We start from the raw sequence: 27,578 nt of genomic DNA, 5'->3' as shown, positions 1-27,578 counted from the left end.
TTTTATTTTAAATGTTCACAGCTCGATAGGTTTTTAATATATCTACATTTGAAAAATATTACTATTTTATAAACATATACAATCTAATGCATGAGCTTTGCAGATGGCACCTTGCATTCGTGCTAGAGGCGTGTCCTGCAGGGCGCTGTCTCTCGGAAGTCTCTTGCAGCAGCTGGAGAAATGGCAACTACAGGCGCTTCCATCACTTCATGGTTCGGAGAAAGCTGTTTTGCTGGCAGCCGCAAATGACATTAGATAGTCAGCCAGCTTGTCCACACATCCCTTGCACGAATGCAAGCTGATGTCCTGAACTCTGTTGAGTAATGTGTTTAAATAAAATTTCAGGATGTGAATAATAAAAATATGGAAACAAACAGTGATCTGATGATGTACATGTCTGTTTTGTTTCCAGCACTCTTGCGATGTTGTTTTTAAAAATGTGTCCAGCATAGTGGATTTCCTGAAAGGAACAGCGTACCATGCAGTGTGGTCAAGTGATGGCAGTAGACATTTCAATGCTTTGGTCCTTTTCTTTCAAAGTTTACTTTATCATGAGGCAGTAGAATGTTTTAATAATAATAGAAATAGCACTAGGTTTCACTCTTTTCCTTCACTGTTTCCATTGCTGTCCATTATTTTGAAATGGTTAATTTGTTTGACTCCAAAGACCTACAGGCTTGTGTGTAGTTTTGTTTATTTTCTAGAAAAGCAGCTTGTTCTTTTTCCATGTCCGTTGATGTCCAGCATACTCAGGTTTCATTGTACTGTGCTAATTAACTAATGGTTAATACTAAAACTGTGGAAAGTAATTTGTTGGAAGGTCTGGTAATTGGGATGAGTATTCTGGGGTTAACCTGTCGAATGAAGTATCTTCCTGCATTAATATACAATATACAAAACTTTCACTTATTCTGATTTTGGTAGGATTCTCGGCCAACTTTGTAGCTTTGTAACATCCTCTTATGTATTGCCTATTTTGAAAGTGTTTGGATTTTTGTTCAAGCTGTTTTCTTTGTCTGGAAAATTACTTATTTACATAAGTTGCAGATTAATTCCTCTAAGTGGTTAAATTATTAAATGTGTAGTCCAATATCTTATCTTATTTTTTTGTTTTGTTTGTTTATTAGGTTTATTAGGCTGCCCTCTAATGTTTATGTGAGCTAATACAACTAAGTCAATGCCTTCCATACAGTGTAACTAAACAGTAAAGGTGTAACATTTTCCAGATATTATGCCAGTGCTTAAAATCTGACCTAGTTAATTACAAGGGCTTCTGGTCTCATATCTGAAACATTTATTTTCCGCCTCATTTTGATCTACATTCACCCTTCATTACCCTACTTAACATTTAATGTGAGGCTTCAGGATTCCCTGTCGAGTTTCAATAGTCTAAGGCCTGGGACTGAATTCATCTAAATGTTTAATGTTGAAAGACTTCTTATCTTAAACAAACATGGTTTAATGTAATTGCCTGTGCTGATTAATGAAACCGTTAAAGCTTAACAGTGTCCTGATACCATGTTGTCCTGGGCAATTTGTTTAAAAAGTAAGCAGGTAGAAGGCAAAGTACAGCGAGTAAATTACCAAATGTGTGTTGTAAAATGTAAGTCTCAGAATGTGTTACAACACTGGAGAGGGTTTGTGAGACTTTTACAGCTACTTTTGAAATGCTGTGAGCTATTTCACTGTGACTAAGGCTAAAACAAAGCTTTGTTTCAAGCTAATGGTCAACACATTGATTAATTGGTAAAGCTGTAAAATCATTAGCTAGAAATAGCTATACTACATACCTCCTTAATGAAAATATGTGCACGTTCTTTCAAACTGACTATAAAGTACTCATTGTGCACTTCAAATAACAGCTTCATTTGAGACAGTAGCACCCCAGCAGAAAACTGTCACGTCAAAGTTATAAATTATTCTACAGTTTTTCATATGGTAATATGTGAACTAGTTTTTCAAACTGGGTTTAATCTGATCAAAGTTGTCACTCATTCTCTACAGCTCTATGGAATGTGACAGCATTTGGTATTTAAGTGGTTTAATTGCCCGCCCCCCACCCACCAACACGACCACCACAACCACACACACGCACATGCACACACACACATTTCAACCACTGGGCTCATTATAGGAGGTGATGCATGCTTCACTGGCATTGTCACATACTGTAAAATCTATTGTGTTCAGACATCTAATAGACAAAAAGTAGAATGCCCAAAGAAACTTGCTTCCCACCGCTGTTTTTTTTTCTTTTTTCTACGAGATAAGCTTACATCTGCAGTGATTTCATGTTAGCAAGGAGTAATACTGGGGGAAAAGTATAATTTGTTACACTTGCTCTTACTATTTAAAACCAATTGACACAAATTGTTTTAAACTCTGAAGTAATTACAACGGAAATACCAAAAAGAACTAGGGCTATGACACGATTGTACTGTGCTTTAGGTCAGTGATTTGTTTCACTTTCCATGCACAAAGTGCAAGCACTAAGCTCACGTAGTCTTTAATTTGGTGTAAACTTAATCTAATGAATATTTCATTTAATTAAAATGTAGGTATAATTTGTACTTATCCGAGTGGTGCTTTTTGTTATATGTGCTCCCTAGAGGAAAATATATTTGGGTAAAATGTGCTTGGGGAGTAAAGCTCTCCAAGGCCACAGGCACATATAGACTCTGTTATCAGTTATGTTGGCTGTGTTTACATTGCAAGGATAAGACCGTGAGGAAATTAAGTCAGTAAGACCTTCGAATGTATTCAAAGTGTTTTCTGTTCTTTAGGTTGTTTACTCTTCCATCTTAAATTTCCTAAGCTGTAGTTGACAAGGTTTTCAATCTGATGTGGCACCTTGGAAAGAGGATCTCACAGATAAAACTCTGAATCGGTGGGAACAATTCAGGTGAGGATTTCTGGTTAGTTTCAGTGTGTGGTGTTTTGCTTACAATGGTGGATTTGTGCTCTCTGTCCTCAGCAGGCTTGCTCTTGTTGAATAAGCATTTCTTTCCCGGTCAGCTAACTAATGCAAGCTAATAATTCAAAAATGACCTGTAATTTTGTTATCATTTATATTCATCCTTGTAATGGGAATATTGTACTGAAATATTTAGTTCAGATAAGTATTTAAAGAAGAACTTGGTTATTAATATGTAATAAACCATCTGCCAAAGTATGATACAAAGTATTATACTTATTATCCTGAAAAAGAGATGGACTTCTACAGCATTACACTACACCTCTGCTAAGGTAACCTGCCCGGCAGCACCCTTGAATGATTGTCTCTTTAGCTGTGTGTTTGAACTGCTCTTGTGTATTGCAGTGTTGATTGTTTCAGAGCCACGGGCAACAAACATGCAAATCAGGTTTAGATAGCCACATCTGCTCAGGCTGAGATGGTCCCAGACATGAGACACTGGTGGTGTCTGCTGAAACGGACGACTGTACTCCCATCAGTTATTCACATTCCTGTCAGGCTGAGCTAATGATTCTGAGTGCAATTTCTATGTCAAAAGAAGTTAAAGTATGTAGGATTTCGAGCAAGAGCGCAACATGGTTTTGCTTTTTGTATCAGAGCCTCAATAATGCATAACTGAATGTGTGGTATGATCTCTAGAAGAGTCGCACAGGATTTTTCTTTATTTTTGTGATCGTTGGGGCAAGCTCTCATGTAATGTAGCTGGTTTAGATAAAAGCAATTGTGTGCAGTATTTTTGGTGGTTCTTATTGACTTATCGCCATCCCAGGATACTCTTCTAATTGGATAGGATGCTTGTCACAAGACCTGCACGAGAAGGATGGGACCAGTGCAGGGGTGTAGGTCTGTGAAACGGCATGACAGGCTAATTAGTGCTATGTGTTGTCTGGAAGAATATAGGAACTTTTGGTGCTACAGAGTAATTTATGGCCTGGATATTCCTTCATGTGTACATTTATTTACCTTTCTGCTCTGAATTGGAACAATTAATTGGTTTGTTTTAAACCCTTTGTTGGTAGTAGTAATTGTGAGAATGATAGACTGTGTGGTGCAGCAGGCGTGATCAGGACTGTGAGGAGCTTAAACCTCGGCATTGTCAGTTTCTATCAAGGGTCTTTGAATGGGGATGGGGGGGGTGGTTGTGAAGATGCCTGACAAAGTAAAAGGCCCTTTAATTGTTCTCTTACAGAATATAGATTATTTTATTGTAGAATGTCTTCAATGGGAATATTGTAGTAAGATACAGTTAAAGGTCGTATGAAGAGGCACCACCTCTTTCCTTGAAATGTTATGGATCAGAAGGAACCTGAACACTGAAATTTCACAGCACCAAGGCAACCTTTTTAAGGACATTGATCAAGCCTTACTTGATAGCTTATTCATCCTATTAAACTCCTCTCTTTTCTAAAAACAGTATTCTTTAATTATTATTTTTAAGTATAACATCAGATAGAGTGATTACTTAAGAAATGTACTGATTATTATTATTATTATTATTATTATTATTATTATTATTATTATTATTATTATAACAATGACTGAAACATTCTGTTTAATAGCACTGTGATAAATAATTATAATTATATTACATAAAAATACAAAATAATGTAATTTAAGTGTATAGTTAATGGAAATTAATGGATTGTCCATTACAAAGCAAAGGGAAATATATAAAAACATACATCTCCTGTGTATGTCTTGTATTTATATATATATAATTATGGATTAAATTCTTGCTGTTCTACCACAGGTGGAGTCGTTCTCTTATGGTCTCCTGTCTGCAATGAGATTTCCTATGGGTTTATTAAATCACCCTGAATTGTATTCCAAGATGTGCTATGGGTTTTTGAAGAGTGAAAACCATCTGTTAGATAGAAGGTACTATGAAAGCATTCAGCTGGAAAATGTTATACAGCTGAGTAAAGCATTTACCAGGAGGGGGTAAAAAATGGAAAACAAACATGAGGAATGTAATGTGATGGGTTTCTAGTGACTATGGTAGGGTTTGAGTGAGTAACAAAACCAAAGAATATTATAGAACTCTTAACCAAGTTAGACGTCATGCCATTGGGACTCACAGAGAATGTCAAACTGTCATCAAAGTGCTCAAAGATTGGTGATGTAAGGTAATTTAATTAGTTTTGAATTCAGTGGCTATCTTGGGTTGGCTAAAAGGTCATTTTTACTTGACATCAGTAAGTGGTTAGTCCACAGTTGGCTTGGCAGCAACATCTCATAACTCTCATAAGTTGGCTTGGCTCTGACACACAGTGTCACACCTTAGGAATCCATCTTGGAATTCCAGCATGCAACCCTGAATGAACCTTCTGAGAAGGCCTGTGTAAATAATGTTTGGTTTGATTTTTAGCCAGGAATTCAGATAGTCCTACACCCCCTAAAGCTTCATCAGGTTTTCACACAGCGGAGGCCACACTGCAGTTGGCATTGCCTATTAAAATTCAGCACAAATGTTACACTCATCTGTCCATTTTAAAGTATACCTCACCCAACTTCCATTCACAGAATGTAATGATTTGTCATATCCCCTACCTGCCTGTTTACACCTGATGAACATTATTTACTAGTATCAGAATGAGTCGTATAGGAGGGAAGTACAGTAGCCACACAATGGATATCTTTTGAAGTTCTGAAAGACATCACGTTGTGATGTGTCACACAGTGCCCTGGTGAATAGCAGGTGAACAGCAGGTGAACATCCTCTATGGGGTAAATGAGTGACTTACTGTGTTGTAATTGGGACAGTAAGTATTTTTTTTACTCATTAGCCTAGGGTCCTTCCATTCTGGAGAATGCCAATGGCTCCTCACTTCTAGTTTTTTTCTTAGATCTTTCAAGAGCAGTAAATCAGTAAGTGTATCTCCTCTACCCATTATCCGCTCCTCTATTATGTTAATAGGTCATGTTTAGTGTGTCTCTTATTGTATAACAGTAGTTGGAGCAGTTTGGCTTAGAGAACTGTGAAGTGAAAATGATCAGTAATGGCTACACAAACTTTACGAAATTACATCTCTTAGACAATAATAGACACCTTTCAAATTACCTGTTAACTTATTTTAAATCACACACGTCAGCATTATCTTAACAACCAAAAAAACATTTTGGGGGGGTAAAATGTAACATTCAACCCCTTTTCTCTCCGTCTGAAATGTTTTGGTCCAGGATACATTGTAACTGACCTACAATAGCGGATTTGTGTTGTGTTTTCATGCTACTTAAATATAATGAAACTATTAAAAACAAATGTGCATCCTGTGAAAATTGCACCACTAGTGTTACATGTCCTGAAACGTTGATGGTAACTAAAATAAGAGATAAGATAAGAGATAAAAGCATTTTAGGAAATGCTTCTCTGTGGCTGGTTTCTCATATGTGATTTATAATACTCATACACTCATGACAGGCAGAATATGCTTCAAAAACATTGTGTAAAAAATGCCATAGCCAGGTCATGGCTGACAATTAAAAGAAATATTAGAATGCAGACACAGCCCTTAGTGTCTGTCTATTGTCATCCCAACAATATTACATTTTTTTTCAGGTTCCATTTGAAATTCCATTCTTAAAATATCATATTTGCCAAATCCTATTTTGACGTGGCATGTGTATATGCCACGTCAAAATAGGATTTGGCAAATATTATATTTTAAGAATGGAATTTCAAATGGAACCTGAAAAAAACATATACACACATGTACTTCTCTCCTAACCATTTGAAAACTGGATGATGCACATAACTCACTTATTGGTGGTCGTCTTAGTCTCAACACCTCAGCCTTAGTCATAAACTTACCCAGAAATACAATAAAAGGGTCTTTATTCATCTTGAGTTGTAAACTTCTGAAATTGTATACATCACATTCTTTCATTGTTAAGAAATATATCCAGCCCCTGCAGGTATGTTGCCTTCATGGTTTTTTTTACACCACAGTTTTAGTCATGTATTTTTCTTCAAGCAAACATGGTCTTAGTCACTACAGACCCTTATTGAAACCAACACAGCTACTGGTCCATTTCATTCATTAGGTTGGATGGGTGTAATGAGTTTCAATCAGTTACGGCTTTTGTGTATCTGCCAGTGGTCTCTTCAGTGTTTTATTACAGTTACGCATCAGCCTGTTGGCAGCCTGATTAATGTACGAAACTCTGCTCAATGAGCTTATGCTGGACCTTGATTAGATGAAGACCTTGCATGAAGCAGCATACGTCACCTTTTTTTAAAATAGTTAATCTGCTACTGAGGACAATGCCTCTTTCTTTAACTCGCTGACCTTCTAGTTTCATTTATATTACAAGCAGCCAACCAAAAATGTGCTGTTTTCTGCCAGTTTTCTGCACGTGCACATTAAGAATGATTTGTCAATTTTTTGGGAAAACAATTCAATTTTTGTATTACACGAACTAAAGTCCTTAACTAACTTTTTATTTCTATTATATATCAACAGTATTTACAGACTTTACACTACAGTGACAATATTTAGGAATTATTTATTTGAAATACCCTGGAATTTGAAATTAAATTACCCTTCATTCATATGCTTTTGTAGTTTATGAACAAAAATTTATAAATCTGGTGCAGTAAACAGTTATTGTTTAATTATGTACAATGTTGAATAATGGACATATTAGAAATACTTTTATGTGTGGATAAAAATGTTTTTCTTGTTTCTTAGTACATTTTTCTTGTTGCTTTGCATAGGCTCTCTTGTCTTTTGGATGAGAGCTCAGTTCTACATACATTTTATATCTGGAACTATAAACAGCAGTTATAATTTGCAAATGTTAATGAATTCAGATGGTATGGAGGTGGCCTAATCTTGTTTAGTCAAATACAGAACAGCTTCTTTGATTTGTAGCGCTTGCTGGAAGGGGCTCTGTTCCCACCAGATAGTTATATCAGAAGGCCTTTGTGTGTAAAGCTGATATTCATCCGTTCAACGAGCCCACTTGAAGGAGAATTTACCTGAAATGCTGAATAATCTGTCCTGCTTCATATTTCGCATTGCAGAAATTACAATGTTAAAATTAGAATTGCAAAGAGCAAAATTGTTTAGATTGCATTCTGGAAATCACCATTAAAGATATTCATTACATTAACTGGTAGTGTTGCAGAATGCGCTGTGAAAAATGTGGTTTGTTGATTTTAAATTTCAATATTCATAAAATGATTTCAAATTTCTTCAACTTCTTTTCCAATTTAATTTGTTACTGTAATCATCTGTTAATTATATAGCATTAAATTTAAATTTGCTGGAATGACATGTGAAAGAGAAGCTATTGATTAGATTGAATCTTAAGGAGGCCTTATCCAGCAGGGGATCGATATAGGCTGATGATGATGATGATTTCTTTTAATATATATTAATCCTGGTTATATTTTTTCTTTTAAATAAGCTTCAGCATTGCAGATTGTGTTTCTAAGTGCCCATAATGGGTTGGTACACAAACAGTTAAGTGCTTTAAGGCTGAGGATGAGCAGGCTTATCTTCTTTATGTCTTAAAGCCTGAGACCGACCGTAAAGTAGACACAGATTTTATTGTTATGTCAAGACTGTCTCAGGTTGTTAACTGACAATGATAGCTAACTATGTTCCTGGAAGTCTGGCTTGTCCTTGGATTAAGCATCATGGCATGAGGTGGAGGTGGGGGGATGTACAGTAGGCACACAACATTGATAGGATTGGTGCCTGCAAGATATTAACCAACGACTCATTGGGAAAACAAAAAAAAAGGAAGAAGGAGGATGTCTTTCTAAATACAGCATGACATGATGCAGCAGCTGTTACACTATTGCTTTAGTCATTAGTTGAGTGGATACTTGAGCCTAATCGCTATCAAAGAGATGGTCACAGAGTCTTCGATTGCATTGAGTTAATTTACAGTACTCAGCTTACCCATGAATCATATTTTCCTGCAGCATCAATTGCTCGACATCCAGAAACATAAGAAAACCAGATGAGAAACACCTCCATCGAGTTTTCTGTGGATGTAATGGTAATTGACAAAGCTCTGGAGCCAGTCTGCTGAAACAGTGCGCACTTTGTGGATGTTGTCTTCATGAGCGTGCTTCTGTCTAAAGGATGTGTGTGGCGATGGAGTCTGTACGAATTCCCTTGATCTGATTTTCTTGCCTAATTGACTTGCGTGAAGTGTCACCATCAAAACTGGAGCCCATATTAAGGCCACCATAAAGTGCCTGTGATATCAGTCTGATTGTAAATGGCATTGACAGGAAGATTTCAAATGCATTGTGAATATCATTGTACAAGTGAATGCTGCTGCTTTGGGACAGGAATGGTAAGTTTTCCAAAGAGAGATCTAGATTTAGATAGAGATTTAGTTAGATTCGTTTCTCGTAGGCGTGAGACATTTATAAGTGGGAAGTGAAATTGCAGTGGCTGTTTGTTGACAGTCATTTTATTTTATGTGTTTATTTTGAGGCTCTCTATGGATATATGGACAAGTTCTATGCCCTGTGTATGATTTTAATTTGTATTTATTTATATACAGGCCAATATAATATATTACTATATATGTCACTGCAGCAGGGTCCTATATATACAATAAGCCCTAAGCAGTTTTAAATAAGCAGATATGGAGCTTGTATGGTTCCTGAGAGATATATCACTCCATTCACACAATTTATGTTCAAGTATACCCATAGTCTGATAAGGTTGCTGACAAATTTTGCAGGTGGCATTGAATGTGTGTATTTTCTGCATATATTTATAAACTTTGACATTTCTTGCTTCTTTAAAATATATATAATTAAAAAAATGTCTGAAATGGGCAGTTGAAATGACCCGGTAATTTGCTGTACACTTTAGTTAAAACTAATTGAATAGGTTATTTCTTTAGGCTTAATAATCTCTTAGTGTAGATAAACATGTGGCTAGAAGGTCAGCGTGATATCTACTTTAAGTGTTTTAAGCTACAGAGTAAACAATTACTGCAATTACTGCTGGACAGAACATCTTTTTTTTAAAGATAACAATTTTCTGTTGATTTATCAAACCCTCTAACTTTGTGTGAAGAATCATTTCCTTTCCCAACACGAAGGCTTTTTTTCCTCTAGAAGTTCAAGATTGCGAATTTAACCCATCTTCAAGTCTAGTTATAGTTTCTTAAGTTGTCCAAAGCTTCCTTTTATCTTGTATTTATTTCTCGGCAGGCAGGGTTTTACTGCAGAAGCGAACTATAATCCCTGCATAAAGCAAACATTACAGAATATACTCTGACAGGTTTAAGTGACTCCAGCACTGGAGAAGGGCCTGCACTGTGCTCTCACAGATCTCCTCTAGCTTTCAGATTTTAATATGTAACATCTCACTGCTGTCACTGTGAAGAATGTTTGTATTCCATAAAGCCGCCAAGAAAGTAATAGTTCAGTGCAGGATTGGAGACGTCAATATTTTTTGTAATAAATAATGTTCCTTTGATTTTCCCCCCCTCTCACTCTGGCACATCTTACTAAATTGTCATTTAAATGATAGATTCGTTCATTGTTCTGTATGTATGCATAAAACTCACAGACAAAATACTGGCTCCCATATTATTCACTAATACTATAATCTGAATACATATTGGTAACTAAACTATACTGATTTGTCAAGTATGCATTTTAAAATTGTATTGAAGACCTACATAGCAGTAGCAAAGATATCCAAGTTAAATCCTTGATCCAAGTTAAAATAGGGTCCCTGTACATTTGCCTGCAGTTATATTGTTGAATAAGTGAATAACAGTTTCAAATTAAGGGTGTCAATACTTCATAAATAATCAACTGGAACATTATCAGTTAACCTACTTCTGGTTCAATTTAATATGCATTAAATAAATAATCAAAGCTATGCAACACATTAGAACAATTGTATCCACTGAAAATAATGTTGAAACTCCAGCACAATAAATCCATATAATATCCAGTTGAAACCTGTGAATTGTAGGGACATGATTTTTCTTTTGAACATGAAAAAGTGTTAGAGCACTTCATGTCTGTTGTTTCTGAGGGGAGATGCAAAGCATCTGTCAGCATGTCAGGGGTTTCCATTTGTTTAATTAAAAAAAAAAAGTCCAAACATTGTCTAATGATCAATCAATCTTCCCAGCAGGATACTCGGGGCCTCGATTACCAAATACCAAGTGTTAGCTGGTTCATATTGTGTGAAAGTAAAAACAAATTAGCCAACAATACAGCTTCTTGTTTCTAGAACCAATCAATGGAAATGTAAAGCTTAAAACCTGAAATAAATTTTAGATGAGTAAAAGTAAATGTTTTCATTCTTTTATGACATCATCTTGTGCTAGTCTCAGAAATCCAAGGTAAATATAGGTCTTCAAGAAGAAAAGAAAATATGAAAACCATTTCAACAGTTATAAACACGCTTAACTTGCAGTATTTCTGGCTAAATAAGCATCAACTATTACATTTTTTGATTATTTGTGCTGGGTTATGAATTTAAGATGTGAGCACAGAATATGCATCTTTCACTTTGTATGTGACCCACTTATTTTTCAGTGCAATTTCTTTTCATGTATACAGCTTGATGCAATGTGCAGATTCAATGTATTTAGAGACTTGAGTGACAGCAACTGTTATAGTGATAATGTTTGTGCTTTCATTTTTACTTTTTGATCAGAACTGTTTCTAATAAACATGATATATACAGCAGAGTTGAACGTTCGTATTTTGTATTCAGGGTCTCGTGTATATGAGCCTGTAATATTTTAAAACACTCAAAATAATAACATGATCTTATAATCCACTGTCCTATTTTTACAATTGTATGCATCATTTGCTAAACAATGTTTGGTATTAGGCCTATTGGTTGATTAGAAAAGAGATTCAGTTATTTTATTGTCCAGATCAGGCTTACCTTGAGATTAAATTAATGGCTGCCCCATAAAAATGCCTCTTATATGAGCTACAACAGTAAGTGGGTGGACTGATTAAACAGCATTAATGACGTTGTATTCCTGTGACCCATTAAATATACACTCTGGTTGGAACCCAATGTCTCAGCATCCTTGCATTTTCTTAATAAGTTTGTAATATTAATTGATTTATGAAGGTATACATTTCACAATAATTGTATTTATTTATTTAAGTCCGCCCCCCCCCCAATCCCATGCTCTGTATTGTGGATAAAAGGTGATAGACTTGTATCATAGTGAGTCATTCTTTGGTTGCTGGTTGGGAACCTTTTGCTTGTGATCTTTTGCATCAGTGACTGAATTAATGAAACGCTTCCATTAGAAAAATTGCACAGCACGGCTAATATTAGAAGTTGGTAATCAGTGAGCTACCGTAGTGACACAATCTAGGGAACTACTTATTGAACAACTGTCATCCATTTTAAGATTAACATTTCCCTGCTGTTAAGATAAATTAGGGTTCTCTCCCAAGGATGTAATCCAAACTATTGAGACATTGTATATGTGTGACTATCCAGTGAAGCGTTGGGTTAGAAATTGCCAGATGTTTATATATTTTTAAATGTTGGGGTTTAGTTTAGACTTCCATGTAGTTAGTTGTAAAACTCTTCAATACATTGAGAGTATTGGGAAAAAAAATTCCAAAAACAAAGCCTTGGTTAATTAGATGCTAAACACAAACCATTCCACCTTTTTGTAAGAAGGGAAAGATGTCCAATCCATCCAAAACACAATCTGACATTTATTAAGAATCATAAGGATCATTAAGCAATCAATTTCCATCGTATATAATGAGAGTGGCTGAAGGGCAGCTCAAAAAGCAGCTTGTTTTAATGTTATTGAAGACCAATGCTAAGTTATATGCAGGATCTCACTTTCTGTGGCAATGTCAATAGAACACAAGAAATATTAAACTACAGCACAGTGCTATAAAGAAATCAATACCACAGGAATAGGGCCAAAACGATTTGTAATGTCCTTGTGTTTAGTCCTACCAGAACCAGATGTCAGGTAAACATAAACATAGATGTCTAAATGATAAACCGGGACAACCATCATAAGAATGGATAATTCCCACTTAATGTTGTTCATAAATAAAGTGGACTCTGATCATTTGAACCACACCTAATTAATTCAAAGTTTGATTGGTTTCTCTGTCAGACTAGACAATACCCTTTAAAGAACCAATGATTGTTACATTCATCACAGGTGGTAAAACAAAACCCACTAATTATGCTGATATTGCTATTTACAGCAGGAATAATTAATTGCATCAAGTGTTCGGAATTGAAGCAGTGAAAAGAAACATTTACATTTGTAAATCAATATTGACTGGACAAGCAATGAAAACTGACATTTCTTAGCAGGGTGAGTTCTATGATGTTTTAAGATGGATAACCCTCCTACACAGGTACAATATCTGAGGCAAGCAAAGGACATTTAGTTCGCTCTTCAGCATTGATTCTCAAAAGCTTAGAATTAAATCTGATAGGACACCTCTCAGAAATGTCTACATTAGGTGTTTATGATGCAGAACAACATTGGCTGCATTCGTATAACACCCTGAAGCAATTGCTAGTGTGAAAACTTACATCAACCAGCACTGCATACGCTAAACATGTTAAAACAGAGAAATTAAGGTGTTTATATTATAGTAGTGGTAGTAATAATAAGTCACAATTACATTGATTTGTGTTCCCCTTGTCAGACGGTTGTGCTACTTAATTCATGTATTAAGTATAATTGTAAGAATAATGCTGTAATCCTACACCAATCCAGGGCTCGTAGTTGAACCAACAATCATCTTGTTTTGATAGTTTATACATCTATGTATTTGGCAATGTGCGGCGATGGAGTGGGAGAATTGGCAGATTGTGAATAAAGGATGTATCAGCCATAGAATAGTATTTGGAAACTTGACTTTCAAGATTTGCTGCAAAAAAAAAAAATCCAAAGTATTACTTCTGCATGTCCTGCTTCATTTACAATAGGAGTGCTGACTGTTTCCCAGTTCCCAGTAAACACATTATTTCTGACTTCCTTTGTCAGGCTAGAAAGGATGGAAAGATTCATATCCTTTCCCCCCTCTGTTTTTCTATTTAAAGGATTTCTTGTGTGTGTTTCTTTTTTTTTTTCAGATGTAGGCCTAATGTCTACTGGAATGTAGTCGACTTATTGTCCACACCCATGAATTTGGAGGAAATGGTTATGATTTATGAATTAGTGCTTTTGACTTCATTTTGTAATTTTTTTTCCTGTGACCAGTAGGAAATCTTGTAGTCATTGCTTAGATGTGCATACTAGTATGTTGTTGGTGTATACTGTTTCCTAGTTTCTCCAGTTATAATAAAATATGAAGAATTCCTCTTGATTGTATTAGTGCAAAAATACTGAAGAACTGTCCCTTGTAGTTTTGATTACCGTTGTATTATACTGCATTGTCACGACTCTGTGTCTCTTGTCCCCAGTGTGTGTTCTCACATATGTACTATTTAATAATGTAAATGCTTTACTAGGTAAATCATGAGGCAGAGGAGAAGGTTTAATACAAATCCAGGAAACCGAAAGGTTTTTTGGTGGATAGCGTTGATTTTATCTTGTTCTAAAATCCCTCCAGCTATGCTAACTTTATTTATCACTTTAATTTTGAGTTTCAGTGTTCTGTTTCTCAAAATATTGCACGGACACAAATGAAATGAATGAAATAATTGGTGGTCACAATCAGCGATGCTTTGTATGTGTGGTTTCTGACAAGGTCGGAAGTGGAATGAGTCATAATTTAATGCTTCATGACACCCTGATGAGAAAGTGTCAAGCGGATCTTCTCAAGCCACCTACAGTTTAAGTTCTGAAGAGTGCTGTGTATTGCTCTGCTGACATGCAGGGGAAAGATAAGGACCCTAGAGTGAACCTGGAATTATCAGCAGGCACAAACACAGTCAACTAAAGAAAATGAAATGTATTCAGCTTGTAATTAGCTTCTTCAGAAGGCAGAAAATCTGATAGTTCAGTGGGACTTGCTTGTTATTTGATAGCAACATATGTTTACCATTAATGTTTATAATTTCTGCTTAATGTGCCACTCTTGTACAATCCTCATAGCAAGGTTAGATTCATGAACAGACTGCTTCTTATTCCTTCTTTTCACGTAATGATTAGTTATACCATCAAATGTATACACAGTAAATGCAGCTCAGCAGAACACAACCTGCTATTAACTGCTCAGTAAGTATTTTTTGAATGGACTCCTAATTTATGTTGCTCATCAAAAATATATAATTAAAACATAATTAAGTGCATATTCCTGATTTAGACTTACTCAAACATAAAACTATACAATCAAAAGTTAAAAAGATTTATCCTGTGTGTATGAATAGAGCAAAAGTACTGATATTAGGCTGAACTAGACACTAGCTAATACCTCAACAGACATCAAGAAAACATCAAAAACAAGTGAAAGCTTACAAGCAATAAGAACCACATAAGTATTACATCTTTAAGGAAGCTGCTGCTGTTGAGACGGTAACAGACTCAAATTACAATTTAAGTCCTTACAGGCACGCATGTCTTATTAAATGTTTTGCGTAAGCATATTTTTTCTTTCTTACTCAAAATGATTCAACTTAATGTGGGCTATAATGGAAGATATATGACCTACAGTCCTCTGTCTGTTATGAAGAGGAGCATCATATATATCCACAACATAGTTTTCTACACATTATTATTGAACCTCATTCATACCCTTGAGAGTCCATGGCCTTTGTGGGTTTAAAAGGGCAGTTCTGTCTTCATGGCTCATTGAGCACTGTCTGGAGTACTTTGACAGCTTCCAAAGGTTCCAAGTTGCATTGAATATTTATATTATTACTTTTAATGCATACCAAATGTAAGATTGGTTTGTTTAAAAATAAATTAATCTTTGCAAATATTATTTCAGGTTTAAATTTTATCTCAGGTTTTGCATTAAATAAAATAAATCCAATCGATATGGCTTAATAAAAGTTCTGGGATGTACTTTTGTTTATTTTTTTAAAGATTAATGAAACTTTAAATGTAAACAAGAAAAAAGAAAAATCCTTAAGAGATGCAGGTGTAAATTATAAGTATACAGTTGCATTGCAAAGAAATGTAACTATGATGATTACAACATGGTATATTATTGTGTTGACTAATGGAAATAATGTTATTCATAGTTATTTCATAAGTTGTATTTAAGGATAACACTCACCAACTACTGAACATTACTGACCAGATAAGTGTTTATGTGGCACACAGCTGATGTGTATCATTTACAAAACAAAATAATTTTGTGATTGAAAATGTAAGAAAGGCGATTTTCATTTTCACCATTGGTCTTGTATATGATAGTGGAAATGTTCCTAAAGGACCTTTTCCAGATCTATATACATCTGAGGAAAATTGACTGAAGGTCCTGCAACAAAAGATGAATGTACCCACAAAATGAAGAGGTTTATGCAAATATCAGCAAATCCCTTTGCTGTCATCTGATATCACTGCCTAACTGTAGGAAGTCTGAGCTTGTCAGCTCACTTACAATACCCAGTTTTCCAAAGATGTATTTTTCTTACTGTTTAAACAGATAGGAAGAATATTTATGGAAAGTTGGCTTCTGCCCATTGACTCCAGCTTAGCGTTAAGGTTATGTCAGTGCACCCACTGTAGAACCACATCCATGAAGATGAGTGATTCTCTGGATGCTCTTTAGCTGCCTCACCAGTCTGTTGATTGTGGGGGGATTCAAGCTGTGTGCATATTTTGATGCTAATTTTCTGCTGATCTGTATGTATACACATTCTGCCCCATAGCTGCTGCTGCCCAATGAATATTGTGCATGCTGGTTCTTTTGAGATCAATGATCAAGGACTTTTGTAAAATCACTAAATATATCTGATATATGTATGTATGTATGTATGTATGTATGTATGTATGTATGTATGTGTGTGTATATATATATATATATATATATATATATATATAATAAACCTATTTAACCGTTTTATTTATTTATTTTTGGAATAACTTGTTTTCCATCAAAACCGTTCAGAAACTAGTTTAATGTTTATTCATATGTATTTATGCATGTATTTTAAATGGGATAATCCAACTGAATATAAAGTTTGGTATGTCAGATATATGTGTTGTTTGATCACAAACATTCAACAGTGTGCAATAAAAAATAAATGCAAAACTATATAAGAAAATGTGGTAGAAGGTATTGAGACGTGTCACGTATATGATCTATACTAGGAATATGCACGGAGAGGTGAAAAAGAGGGGCAACAGCTTACATCTGCTTTATAATGCTATAAAACATCTAAAATAGCACTGGCTGAAGTGTAATAGTTAGGAGCTATTGCTGCTTAGAGGATTGTTCTTCTCTGTAAGATGAGTAGACTTGTACCTTGATAAAACTGATATATTGTTTAAACATATAATTACTAAAAACATATAATTACTAAAATAATTAAATATGCCACTTCCTTAAGACATATATGGAGATTTAATGTTAAAGTTGCATTTTAAATGTCAAAATTGGTTATTCAGAGATTATGGTATCAGTTCACCATCAGAACATGCCTGTGCGGTAGTCTGGGGTCACAAGGTTAATGCTGACCCTTCAAATCCAATCCCCTTTGTGTCTGTCTGTTTGTGTGTTTTTGAGTATTGCCCATTATTGTCAGCTGCAGCAGACATACTTCTCAAAGGAACCTTAAACCATTATGGCTCATTTGCAATCTTTGACTGGTCACAGCTAGTCAGACTGATTTATATCTGTGTGTGTCTGAGCATGTGTGTGTGTATGTTTGTTAATTACTACATCTTTGGACGTTACGGAAAAATAAAAAAATGTATAGCTTTTTTATGGCATAATTACATGCAAGATGGAAAAAAGCTTTAATTTAAACCGGAAATGTATATTTTGTAATACTGTGGATGCGAAAATTTGACTTAAAAGTGCATGACCAACACAACAGTATCGAAAGGAATTTCAAGCTGAAATTAAATTGTAAACCTACTCAACTAAACAGTTTTTTGTATGCATTTATTATGAAGATTGTCATCCAGCTTTCCAATAGGCCTACTGCTCTGTGCCAAGCTAGGGCAGTGTAAACACTACAGTCAGACCATAGCCCTGTGAACTGTGCGTCACTGCAGGCAGCTCATCAAAGAAGTAAACAAAATTTGCAAATCTATGACATTTTCGAAAAAAAAAATCTTAAATCATCAACTGTTGTTATTATTTTTCTTTTCACATGTAATATAGCATATAGCAAACGCCTTGTGTAAATATATTTTTTTATGTTGTCTAACCACCTTGTTAACAATGCTTTCGAGTTAATTTGATCAATTTTGTATTAAATATGTATTTTATGTATTGGTTTTAAGGGACTGCAATCCTAGTAATGAATGTAAATTGGTCGATTAGTTTTGAAACACATTTGCGATTTATAAACAAGGAAAGTAATTTTATTTGTGTCCACATGTTATGTTCTCGGCGTGTATTGATTATAATCCTTAGTTTTCATTGTGTACAAGAAATGTACTGTCATCTTAACAAGCCAAGTTTATGCCACAGTGCCGACCTGAGTTGGTTTTGGTCTCACTCTCTCTTTTCTTGATGCTTTTGGTGGTTGATGGTGTTTACAATCACTGAATACAAAATAACCTCTACAGAACAGCTGTGAACTACCAAGGTGTTTGTTGTTTTCTGGTCTACTTCTGTCATTGGTGGAGGAGAAAACCTGTTTTTCATTAGTGGTGATTCTGGCAGAATCCAGCACGTATTGTAATGAGGAGGTATACGCGCAGGTCGGACCTATGACGGCCTAGGTCTGTCTACAGGTTAAACACGGCACAGAATGTTGATGAGAATCATGCTGGCAGTCGGATTCAACCACTGTAGGTCTGTCCTTGCAGTGTAAACGCAGTACAAGATAGAGTCAGTGTGTCAATCAGAAATATAAAGCTGAATGAATAACACAGGAAGCTATTCGAGATCATCTCCCTATTATATCATTTATTTTAATGAAATCATCTGATTTATATGAAATACAAAGGCAGCCCCAAGTGGTGATGTAATGGACTAACCAGCATTTAATACATGGCACGAAGCAATATATGTGAGTCTGTCTCTTTTACTGTCACATTCAATGTCTTCAATGCAAGATTTCTTAAAAGGTGCTCCCATCAACAGGGAAACAGATCCCTATTAGTTGAATGGTGTAGTTTCTGTCTCATTTTTCTAAATATTCTCATGTTCACCAGCCAATACATTTAACCTCCCCTTTTACACAATAAAGGAGAGAGAGGGAAATAAATTGCATTTTGTTCAGTCAGTAAAGCCCTTTTTAAATTTAAATTTAAATTATAAGAAGAAGGACAGGGATAGAGATTGACAAGTGAGAGAGAGAAACTTAAATGCAAGGAGAAAAAAGATTCTGATTTTCCAAATGGAAACTTGCGTAGATGGTCCTGGAACGTACAGGGATCAGACAGATTCATCTCAAACCACGTTCACTGCTGTCAGTATAAAGATAAGAGTGGTAAAGCACCAATCCACAGTTATCCTCCCCAAATGCTCAGGGAAAATCATATTTCTTGCATATATATTTTCTGAATACAGGCCAGTGTTGACTGAAAGTAAGTTAATAAAGAGAAATTCAACAGGTTTAATTAGATTGACCATACTCAATTTATACAAAGATGTTGACTGCTAAGAGAAGACAGAGCTGTGCCTGGTTTCAGTATCTTAGCAGCTAATTACTAATTAGTAGCTATGGGCTTGGATAAGAGGATATTGAAAATAATTGATTGGAAGAATAAAATAAAGATATGAATAGACTTCACGGGACTATGATCTGTATTCAGTCGACCAAATTACATTAGTAGGATTAAATTTGAAATTTAAAAACATGAAGTATGAAAATAAAAAAGACAGGTACAAAGTATTGCATGCCACATAATAGTAAGGTCAGTTGACTTTTTTAAATTTGTCTCTTCATGAGGTGAAGTGCTGGACAGGTGGTCCCTGGCCTCCCTGCTGACTGTTTACAGGAAAGGTTGTGCACAAAATTGATTGGCCTTCAGAGGCATGGATATTAAGGGATAGTTCCTCAGCAATCTAGCTTCCTGGACCATAAGGGACAATATCCTATTAAAGGGATAGTTATTAAATGCACGTTGTAGGTCAGCAGAGGGTTTCTTCAATTTAAGGCGTTCATTTATTCTGTAAGGTTCCGGAAGCCCCCGGGGGAAGTGCTAGCCACTCTCCACTTTCAGAGATATGAGATGGTGTGGCACTGTTGAATCTCATGTATATTCTCGTTTAGATTTGACATTCGCCTCTACCCGCTCGTCATTTCTTGTGAGGAGCTGTCTGCGTCTTTTGGTCTTGTATCTGTCTCAACCAGGCTGCATGATTACCAAAGATCACCTTTGACATTTGTGTTTTCCTTGATTTATGGCTTGCATTATACTCCCAATGAACAGGAATGGCTGTTTTAAGCACCTTCTTTTTTTGTTTACCCTCTTAAACCCATTAAAAGCTTAGCATACTTGTTCCTCCGTCATGTTGAGCAGATTGTTTATGCCTTCGCCTGCCCCTACCATTTATCAATGTTTGTGTATTTACATTCTGAGGCAGATTAGTCTGGAAACAAAAGTCTTTTCTGTTTTTCCCTCTGAGATACACAGCCAGAAAATCCCTTACCTTATTAATCAGGTGTGAGATTGTGGATTGTTCTGTATTTGTTATATTGTTTTATATTTGTATCTTTGGAGGGGAAAAGACCACATACTGTAAATTATTATTTACAACAAAGCTACTTTGTGCCTCTGAAAACTGAAGACAGTAGAGGTTACCAAACCCTGGTAATAAAATGAAGCTTGTTAATATGAAGGTTAAGAAGAGATGCCTAAAGATCTTGCAATTTGCTTCCAAACTCTATAATGAGTCACTGTCTGATCTCTGGGACCCCTTATGCCACTTGCTTGCATCACCCCAGCTGTACAGCTCCAGTCTAAAAAAGACTCCACTGTGTATTAAATGTGGCCTCCCAGCTGTGTGATGTAAAAGCTTTATTTTTTTTCTTTTGCTTGCGTCAGTTGAAGTCTCAAACAATTTTAGTTCCACACAAACCATAGAGATTTGCATGTAAGTCTCCAATCAAGCATATCATTACCAAAAAGTATGAACATAACTAAATAAGAGAATGTCTCAGATCCTCTGTACCTACAGTAGATTTCTTTCATTCATTACACCTTAATGTAAGGCTTTCAGAACTGCTGAATAAACACATATATTCAATAATATTTTACCCAAGTGTAGAGGAAGTAAAATGTCATGTCATATCTGATATTGTGGATTAAGTCTTTTTTAAGAGAAGTTCAAGGTTGTGCAATACCTGAAAACACACGACTTCATAAACAGTACAGAACATTGTTCTCTTTGCAACCAAAGTCTAAAGTCACGTGGGCAGTAAAAACCTTGCTGTTAAAATGCTTTTTTACCCTTTACGATTGACAATGGTGTTGAGGATTTCTAATTTGAGTTAGATACCTCATTTTCCAAGGGGTAAGTGCACGGCAAGATAGCTGTTGGGGGCTTTCATAAGGAGATTTTGATTGACAAGCTTATAAGAAAGCCCAAATAATAGTTGGAGGGAAAAAAAAAATAATAATAAGATTTCGAATTGTACAGAGGCTAGTGTTACAGTAATTGTCTTTGTAGTTTTCTATATCGTGCTTCTGTTTACATTGTTCCCGGGTTTGATTGATGGTCTACAGGGAATAGTTTTGAGCTTTACATTAATGTAATACTTAGCATCCTGCAGCACAGGGTGAAATCCTAGTAAAATCACAGCTTTGAACGCTGGTCATTGTTTAATAAACACCTTGTTCGCCACAGCTCCTGTGTCGTTAAATCTGCAGTAATTGAACTCTCTCCAGGATACTTCATCCAAATCCTTTCCGAACCAGAAATTTGTAAATCACAGGTTCACTCTAAGCTTCAGATAATTAAACACGTTAAAGGAAGGAGAAATCCCTAGTTCTATGGGTCCCTTATAAGTTAGGTACTGGAGAGGCGATTATTGAAGAATGGAGGTTTTGTGCTGGAACATGCCATTCGTGGTCGCATATTTTCACACCACTTTGAGAGGTTCATATTCCTCACTGCAGTTTTGAAGTGAAGTAATTCTACAGTTGCCTGGACAGATAGTCAGTGCTAATTGCTTGACTGTCACCCATCACGTACCTAGTGTATGTTTAGCTCAAAAGCCCCTAATCAGGGCAAAGTTACTATGTGGTTAATTCTATAAGGTACAGGCATCTATCATACTGCCATGATGTAGATGGATGGGATGGAATGTAAAAGGAAATGCATTAAATAAATAAACCCGTCAGTTTTGATGATAAAGAGTAATACATTAGTAAAATACTCTCTGTATTATGGATTGCTTCTCCTAGTAATCATTTCTAAAGCCTGCTGCAATGTAACCTCAAATAACATTTTTCAATACATTTAGTTTACCTAAAAAACCTTAAAATATATTCTTACATGAATGCTTTGTATTCAGCCAACACTTTATTATCTGCAGTTCGGCTGTTGCTTAGCATTAAGAAGTGTTGCATTTGCACTTTTTTTATTCAGCATCGATTAAGTTCTTTCACTGCTATATTTCTTCCCCATATTACTTATTGATGGAATAGAAGTGTGCTTTATATTAATTGGAACAAAATTACGTATATTGCATTTGAGGAAACACTTCCAAGAAATATGCTCATTCGCCATGTTCTTTCTCTTTTGAATTTCCTATACAAAGTGTTCGGAAAATGTCACTTTTGTTTATTCCTCAAAGGGTATTGCTAAGCTGCTTCAATTTTCACTCCCAACACAAAAAACACTTACGGTAGTGTTTAGTAATTGCTTAAATTACTGTTTTACCTGAGAAATTTCAAGGAAAGCTTGAAATTGAAATGGTTACATACTGTCACTCCACTTGTTACTTGTTACTCCACAATGTAACGTAATGTTTATTGTATGTAATTATCTCGACAGGAATACTAAAGACGGAAGAGGGAGAAACGTGACACATTCTATCACAATTAGAATATTTTATTTGCACATGTAATGTAAGGCCTTTCTGTTGATTTATTATCTTTCATTCTGCATTTTCGTATTTTGCATTCACGTATTCTGTGACTGAGTAGCATTTTACAATAAAAATGTTTTGCTCCTTCTAGTTCTGCATAACTATAAGGTCATAATTCCACATCATCTACAAATTGCAAAATAGGAGTATTTATCCATGTATACACAATTATTTTCAGTGGTAAAAGCTGTTTTCACAAACAGTATCATGATCTGACTTTTAGGACATTACACTGATGTTTACATTGTTACCAATTACCCAAAAGAGCATTCCAGTTCGCTGCCATAAATTTGTCAATAAGTCTATGTAGTATTCTCTGTTGCACTCAATTAAAAGCAACTGCCGCAATAAAAGAGACCTTTATGTGTCTTCAATTCTTGCAGATTTGCTCATTTGTGTGGTGGATTATTGATAACATTCGCCCTGGCTGAATTTTCAGCTGAGAGATTTATTTGTTTTCCTCTGCTGAGCATATTATACTGAAAGCACTTGCATCTTCTGTATAAACCTCAGATGGTATAGACATGTGTAAAAGGCAAATATGTTTTTGGTATATAGTGTGATGTTATTCTCCGTGAGCTGATGGGTTCCACTAAACCAGCCTATTTAATATCTGGTGTCTGTTTTTCTCACTGCAGGGTCCTCTGATGTAACATTTGTTATGATCATCTTTTATGTTCCTGTATTGATTTATTTTTTATTTTTAAGTAGTGAAACATAACATCCAGTTTTTTTTTGTATTCAACTTGTAAAATTATATTTATATTGATTAATGTGGGCATTTACAGTGAAAATGAACCCAAATTCCCTCTTTGCTGTTTTAAGTTTTGATTTGATTACATTTCAAAGTCATTTCTTAAGTCATTATTGGAATAACATTCTCATTAATAAACCCATTTACTGGAGTTTTGTTGTTATTTGTTTCTTTTATAATGCTGATACATTCGTTTTATAGTACTTTCACTGAAGAAAACTAACAGTTCGGGAATAGTAAATAAGATGCCAACAAAATGAAAAATATTTTTTATACATACTATTTTCTCTGTTTCTAATATGGTTGGTTATATACTAGTGATCTGGAGTTCGTTTTTGTCGGTCGCAGTTAAGTATAAGAGCCTGTATGTAGCATGTTTAATGTTTAACTGCGCTAAACTTAAGCACAAATTTAAAGATCAGAAGGTTGATTATGGGTGTTGTTATGGTCTTAGTAACAATATAGTAGCTTGGTGATAACATTGTTGCTATTTTATTCTCATTTATTCTTATTTATTCATTTATTATGAACTCAGATCTTACAGCAGTGTTGATTCGTTACTGCACTTGATTTTTAACCCGGAGTGACCTAATCCAAACTCCTACAAGAAGCACGTCTGGGGACTTCACAATAATAGACATCTTAATCTTGCCTTTATCAATGGGTTATGATGGCAAACCTTTGCTTTAGGGTAAAGAAACATCAAGGCTTAAGTTAATAATTTCCTGTTATTTGGAATTCAATATCATTCATGTAAGCTGACATTCTTCACTGCCTGAAGATAGTTTTCTAACCCTGCAGTTTAATAGAGCAGGGCTTCTGTATTAGACATGTAGCCTTATCCGTAGCAGCATATCTCAATTAAAATAATTTGAAGACTGTATTGCCTATTACACACCTTTAATGGTACAAATAAACAATCATAATGAGGCTGATTAATGTAAAATGAGCCTAATATGAACGTTTAAGTTAATTTGCTGTATTTATTAATTTACTTAGAATTCAGTGTACTGGGTTGAAATGTATTTCAATTTGTATAAAGTCGTCTTCCAACAGTCCTGTTTCTGCACAGCATCAGGCTATTCCTATTATCCTATAAGCATTTGTTTTTTAAAGCAATATTTTCACATTTCAATTTTCAAACCACAGAAATTGACTACCACTGTGGCTTTGCAATATTTGATTTAATTAAAAAAAAGAATCATGAAATAACTATTTGTATCTGATTAAATGACAAATCAAACAATCACCTTGAGTGAGGAATTGAGGGTTTTGTTGCCCTCTCGAATATACGTTTGTGGAAACATTGATGTGATTGCATATTGTAATGTAAATATTCTGACATTAGTAGTAGTATAGTATTAGCAGTAGTAGAAATAATAGTAGTATTTTAATGTATATACACATACTTTATAGTTTAACTTCCAGTTTACAATTCAAAGTCTGTAAATTGAGTTCCAAAAGCATATTGTCATGCTATTCCATTTACTTGTTCTTGACTTCCATGCAATATGCATTTTACATCACAGAAGGAACATTCTGATAAGTGGGCTTGATATTGAAACAGAGAATTCTCTATTAATGTTGTTTGTTTGTTTGTTTGTTTTTCAGGCTAAAGTAAAGAAGTAATCAAGTAAGGAACTAGCTGCGCTACTATGAGGTCTGAGGCCTTGCTGCTATATTTCACACTACTACATATTGCTGGGGCTGGATTCCCAGAAGACTCTGAGCCAATCAGTATTGCACATGGCAACTGTAAGTATAGCAGGCAGTTCAAAGCATGTGCCTGTATGTGTGTCTGTACAGGGTTGTGTGAGCTTGAAATGCATTATATTAAACCTTATTTGTGTTTTTTTTTTCCACCAGTAAGCATGTTTTGCTCAAGGTGTATGATTTAAAATACAGTGTTACTTTATTTTTAATACATAAAATAAATTGTATTCAAAACATTGTGTAGATGGATGCCTTATTTCCATGCACGTTAAATGTATTGCAGATTACACAATTATCTCAAAGCTGAAGGGATATGCAAATGTATACAGTGAAATTTGTGTAATTGAGGCACATTGAGTACCACACAGAAAGTGTCCTAGATTATAGGGATTGTATACGACATACATGCACACAATATACCTGGTTAATTGCAGAGTCTGTGTTTTTATGTTATCATATGAAGTAAGAAATCAAAATCAATGGTAGGGAACCTATAACTTTTGATGAAATGAATATGTGCATCGGTTTATGTTTAGATAAATTTGCTGATGGTTGAATAGAAATAAACTTCTACTAAATGTATTACTGCCCCATGTTTATTGTATAAAAATTGTGTGCATATTGTAACACCGATGCACGATACATATACCTCTTTAAAATGGTAATTGTATCATAAACCAAAAGCTAATAAACATTAATGGATCGTGTTTGCAAATAGATTTGACTGCAACCCCAGCCACTCTCCGTGCCTCAGTGCTGAATAGTGGCATACAATGTGAAGCTATTTCTCTCTCTTACATGGACCAGATGATGCTGTGAAATAGATGATAACATGTTAACCTTTGTCTTTCCTTCACAGATACAAAACAATATCCAGCTTTTGTTGGTCACAAACCGGGGAGAAACAACACACAAAGGCATAAACTGGATATCCAGCTGATTCTGATCATGAACAGGACGCTCTACATCGCTGCTAGGTCAGTCCTGTTGCACTAACATCCTCCCAGATGGAGGGGATTGTCTGAAAGGGCTGGGGGGGAGTCTTAACTGTGGTCTCAATACCGATAGGCTTAACCTTCTTGCACGACAAGGTGAGAGCGGAAGGGGAAGGCGACCGCATGTGTGCATTTGAACCTTTGCTCGCTTCGCTAAATTCCAGTTACAAATTGCATTTCTTTCCCCTGTGTCTGCCTAGTCATCAATTTTAACCCTAGCATTGTATGTGGGTGATTTAAGTGTTTAATTTCCTTCTACCTCTAAAATGTCACTGCCATTACAGCCCTAATGGCTTTATGTCTGAAATTGCTTTGAGGCAGGAGTATGAGATGCAACTTTTCATGTTTATTGTTTCTAGTTTGTGCGAAATCCACACAGCACTTCTCCCGTCTTTCCAACGTCAAGCAGGGATAAAGTCGTCATGAGGTTTGAACGTGAGGGCAGGAGATTTTTATGACTATATGACCTTCGAGAGGTCATCTCACGCGCTCACTAGTCATGCCCATCCAACTGCAAGTTTATGTAGAGCCGACACATTGGAAGGAGTGCTTTAAATGAAATGTTTTAATTTACAGCTAAACATATTTATTGACAGCAACATTACCCAAATGACTTTGTGTATCCAGCAACAAGAATGAAGGAAGCCGATACCCCAGTTTTTAAAGAATGCCTTGAAACATGCATAGTGCTGGCAATATATTAGGGAGGATTAATACTTTGTGGCACAGCTGTTTGCCTCATGCAATGTAGGAGTGTGCATACCCAGTATATTGGATGAGTTCAGCTGTGCTTTGCTGTGGGATTGTAGCCTGTTGCTGGCACCAATCTGAACGAGGGACTCCTGAGAAGTGGGTTTACTGGGATGCTTTCCCAGTGGTTGTTCAAGTATAACCCACAATTCATTTCTACTCATTAGGTGCACTACAGCAGAGTTGTCATGACCCTACAAACCAGAATTGCAGATTTGGTTCACATGGTTCATCTGATTTGCATAAGGTCAAAGGCAGCATCGACA

At 35.5% G+C, this 27,578-nt stretch overlaps 1 protein-coding gene across 3 annotated transcripts in view; it reads left to right on the top strand.

Annotated features, from left to right (window-relative positions):
• sema6a (sema domain, transmembrane domain (TM), and cytoplasmic domain, (semaphorin) 6A) overlaps positions 1–27,578 on the top strand; it is a 71,785-nt gene that overhangs the window by 6,541 nt on the left and 37,666 nt on the right. For all 3 annotated transcript variants that reach the window (XM_066711304.1, XM_066711303.1, XM_066711305.1), the window contains exons 2-3: positions 25,466–25,609; positions 26,427–26,544. In XM_066711304.1, the coding sequence (XP_066567401.1) occupies positions 25,510–25,609; positions 26,427–26,544 (218 nt within the window). In that variant the 5' untranslated portion in view covers positions 25,466–25,509. The remainder of the gene's footprint in view (positions 1–25,465; positions 25,610–26,426; positions 26,545–27,578) is intronic.

Source organism: Amia ocellicauda, chromosome 8 (genome assembly GCF_036373705.1).
Source record: "Amia ocellicauda isolate fAmiCal2 chromosome 8, fAmiCal2.hap1, whole genome shotgun sequence".
Lineage (NCBI taxonomy): Eukaryota > Metazoa > Chordata > Actinopteri > Amiiformes > Amiidae > Amia > Amia ocellicauda.
The sequence above is the reverse complement of the archived record's forward strand: the minus strand, read 5'-3'. Positions and strand labels throughout refer to the sequence as shown.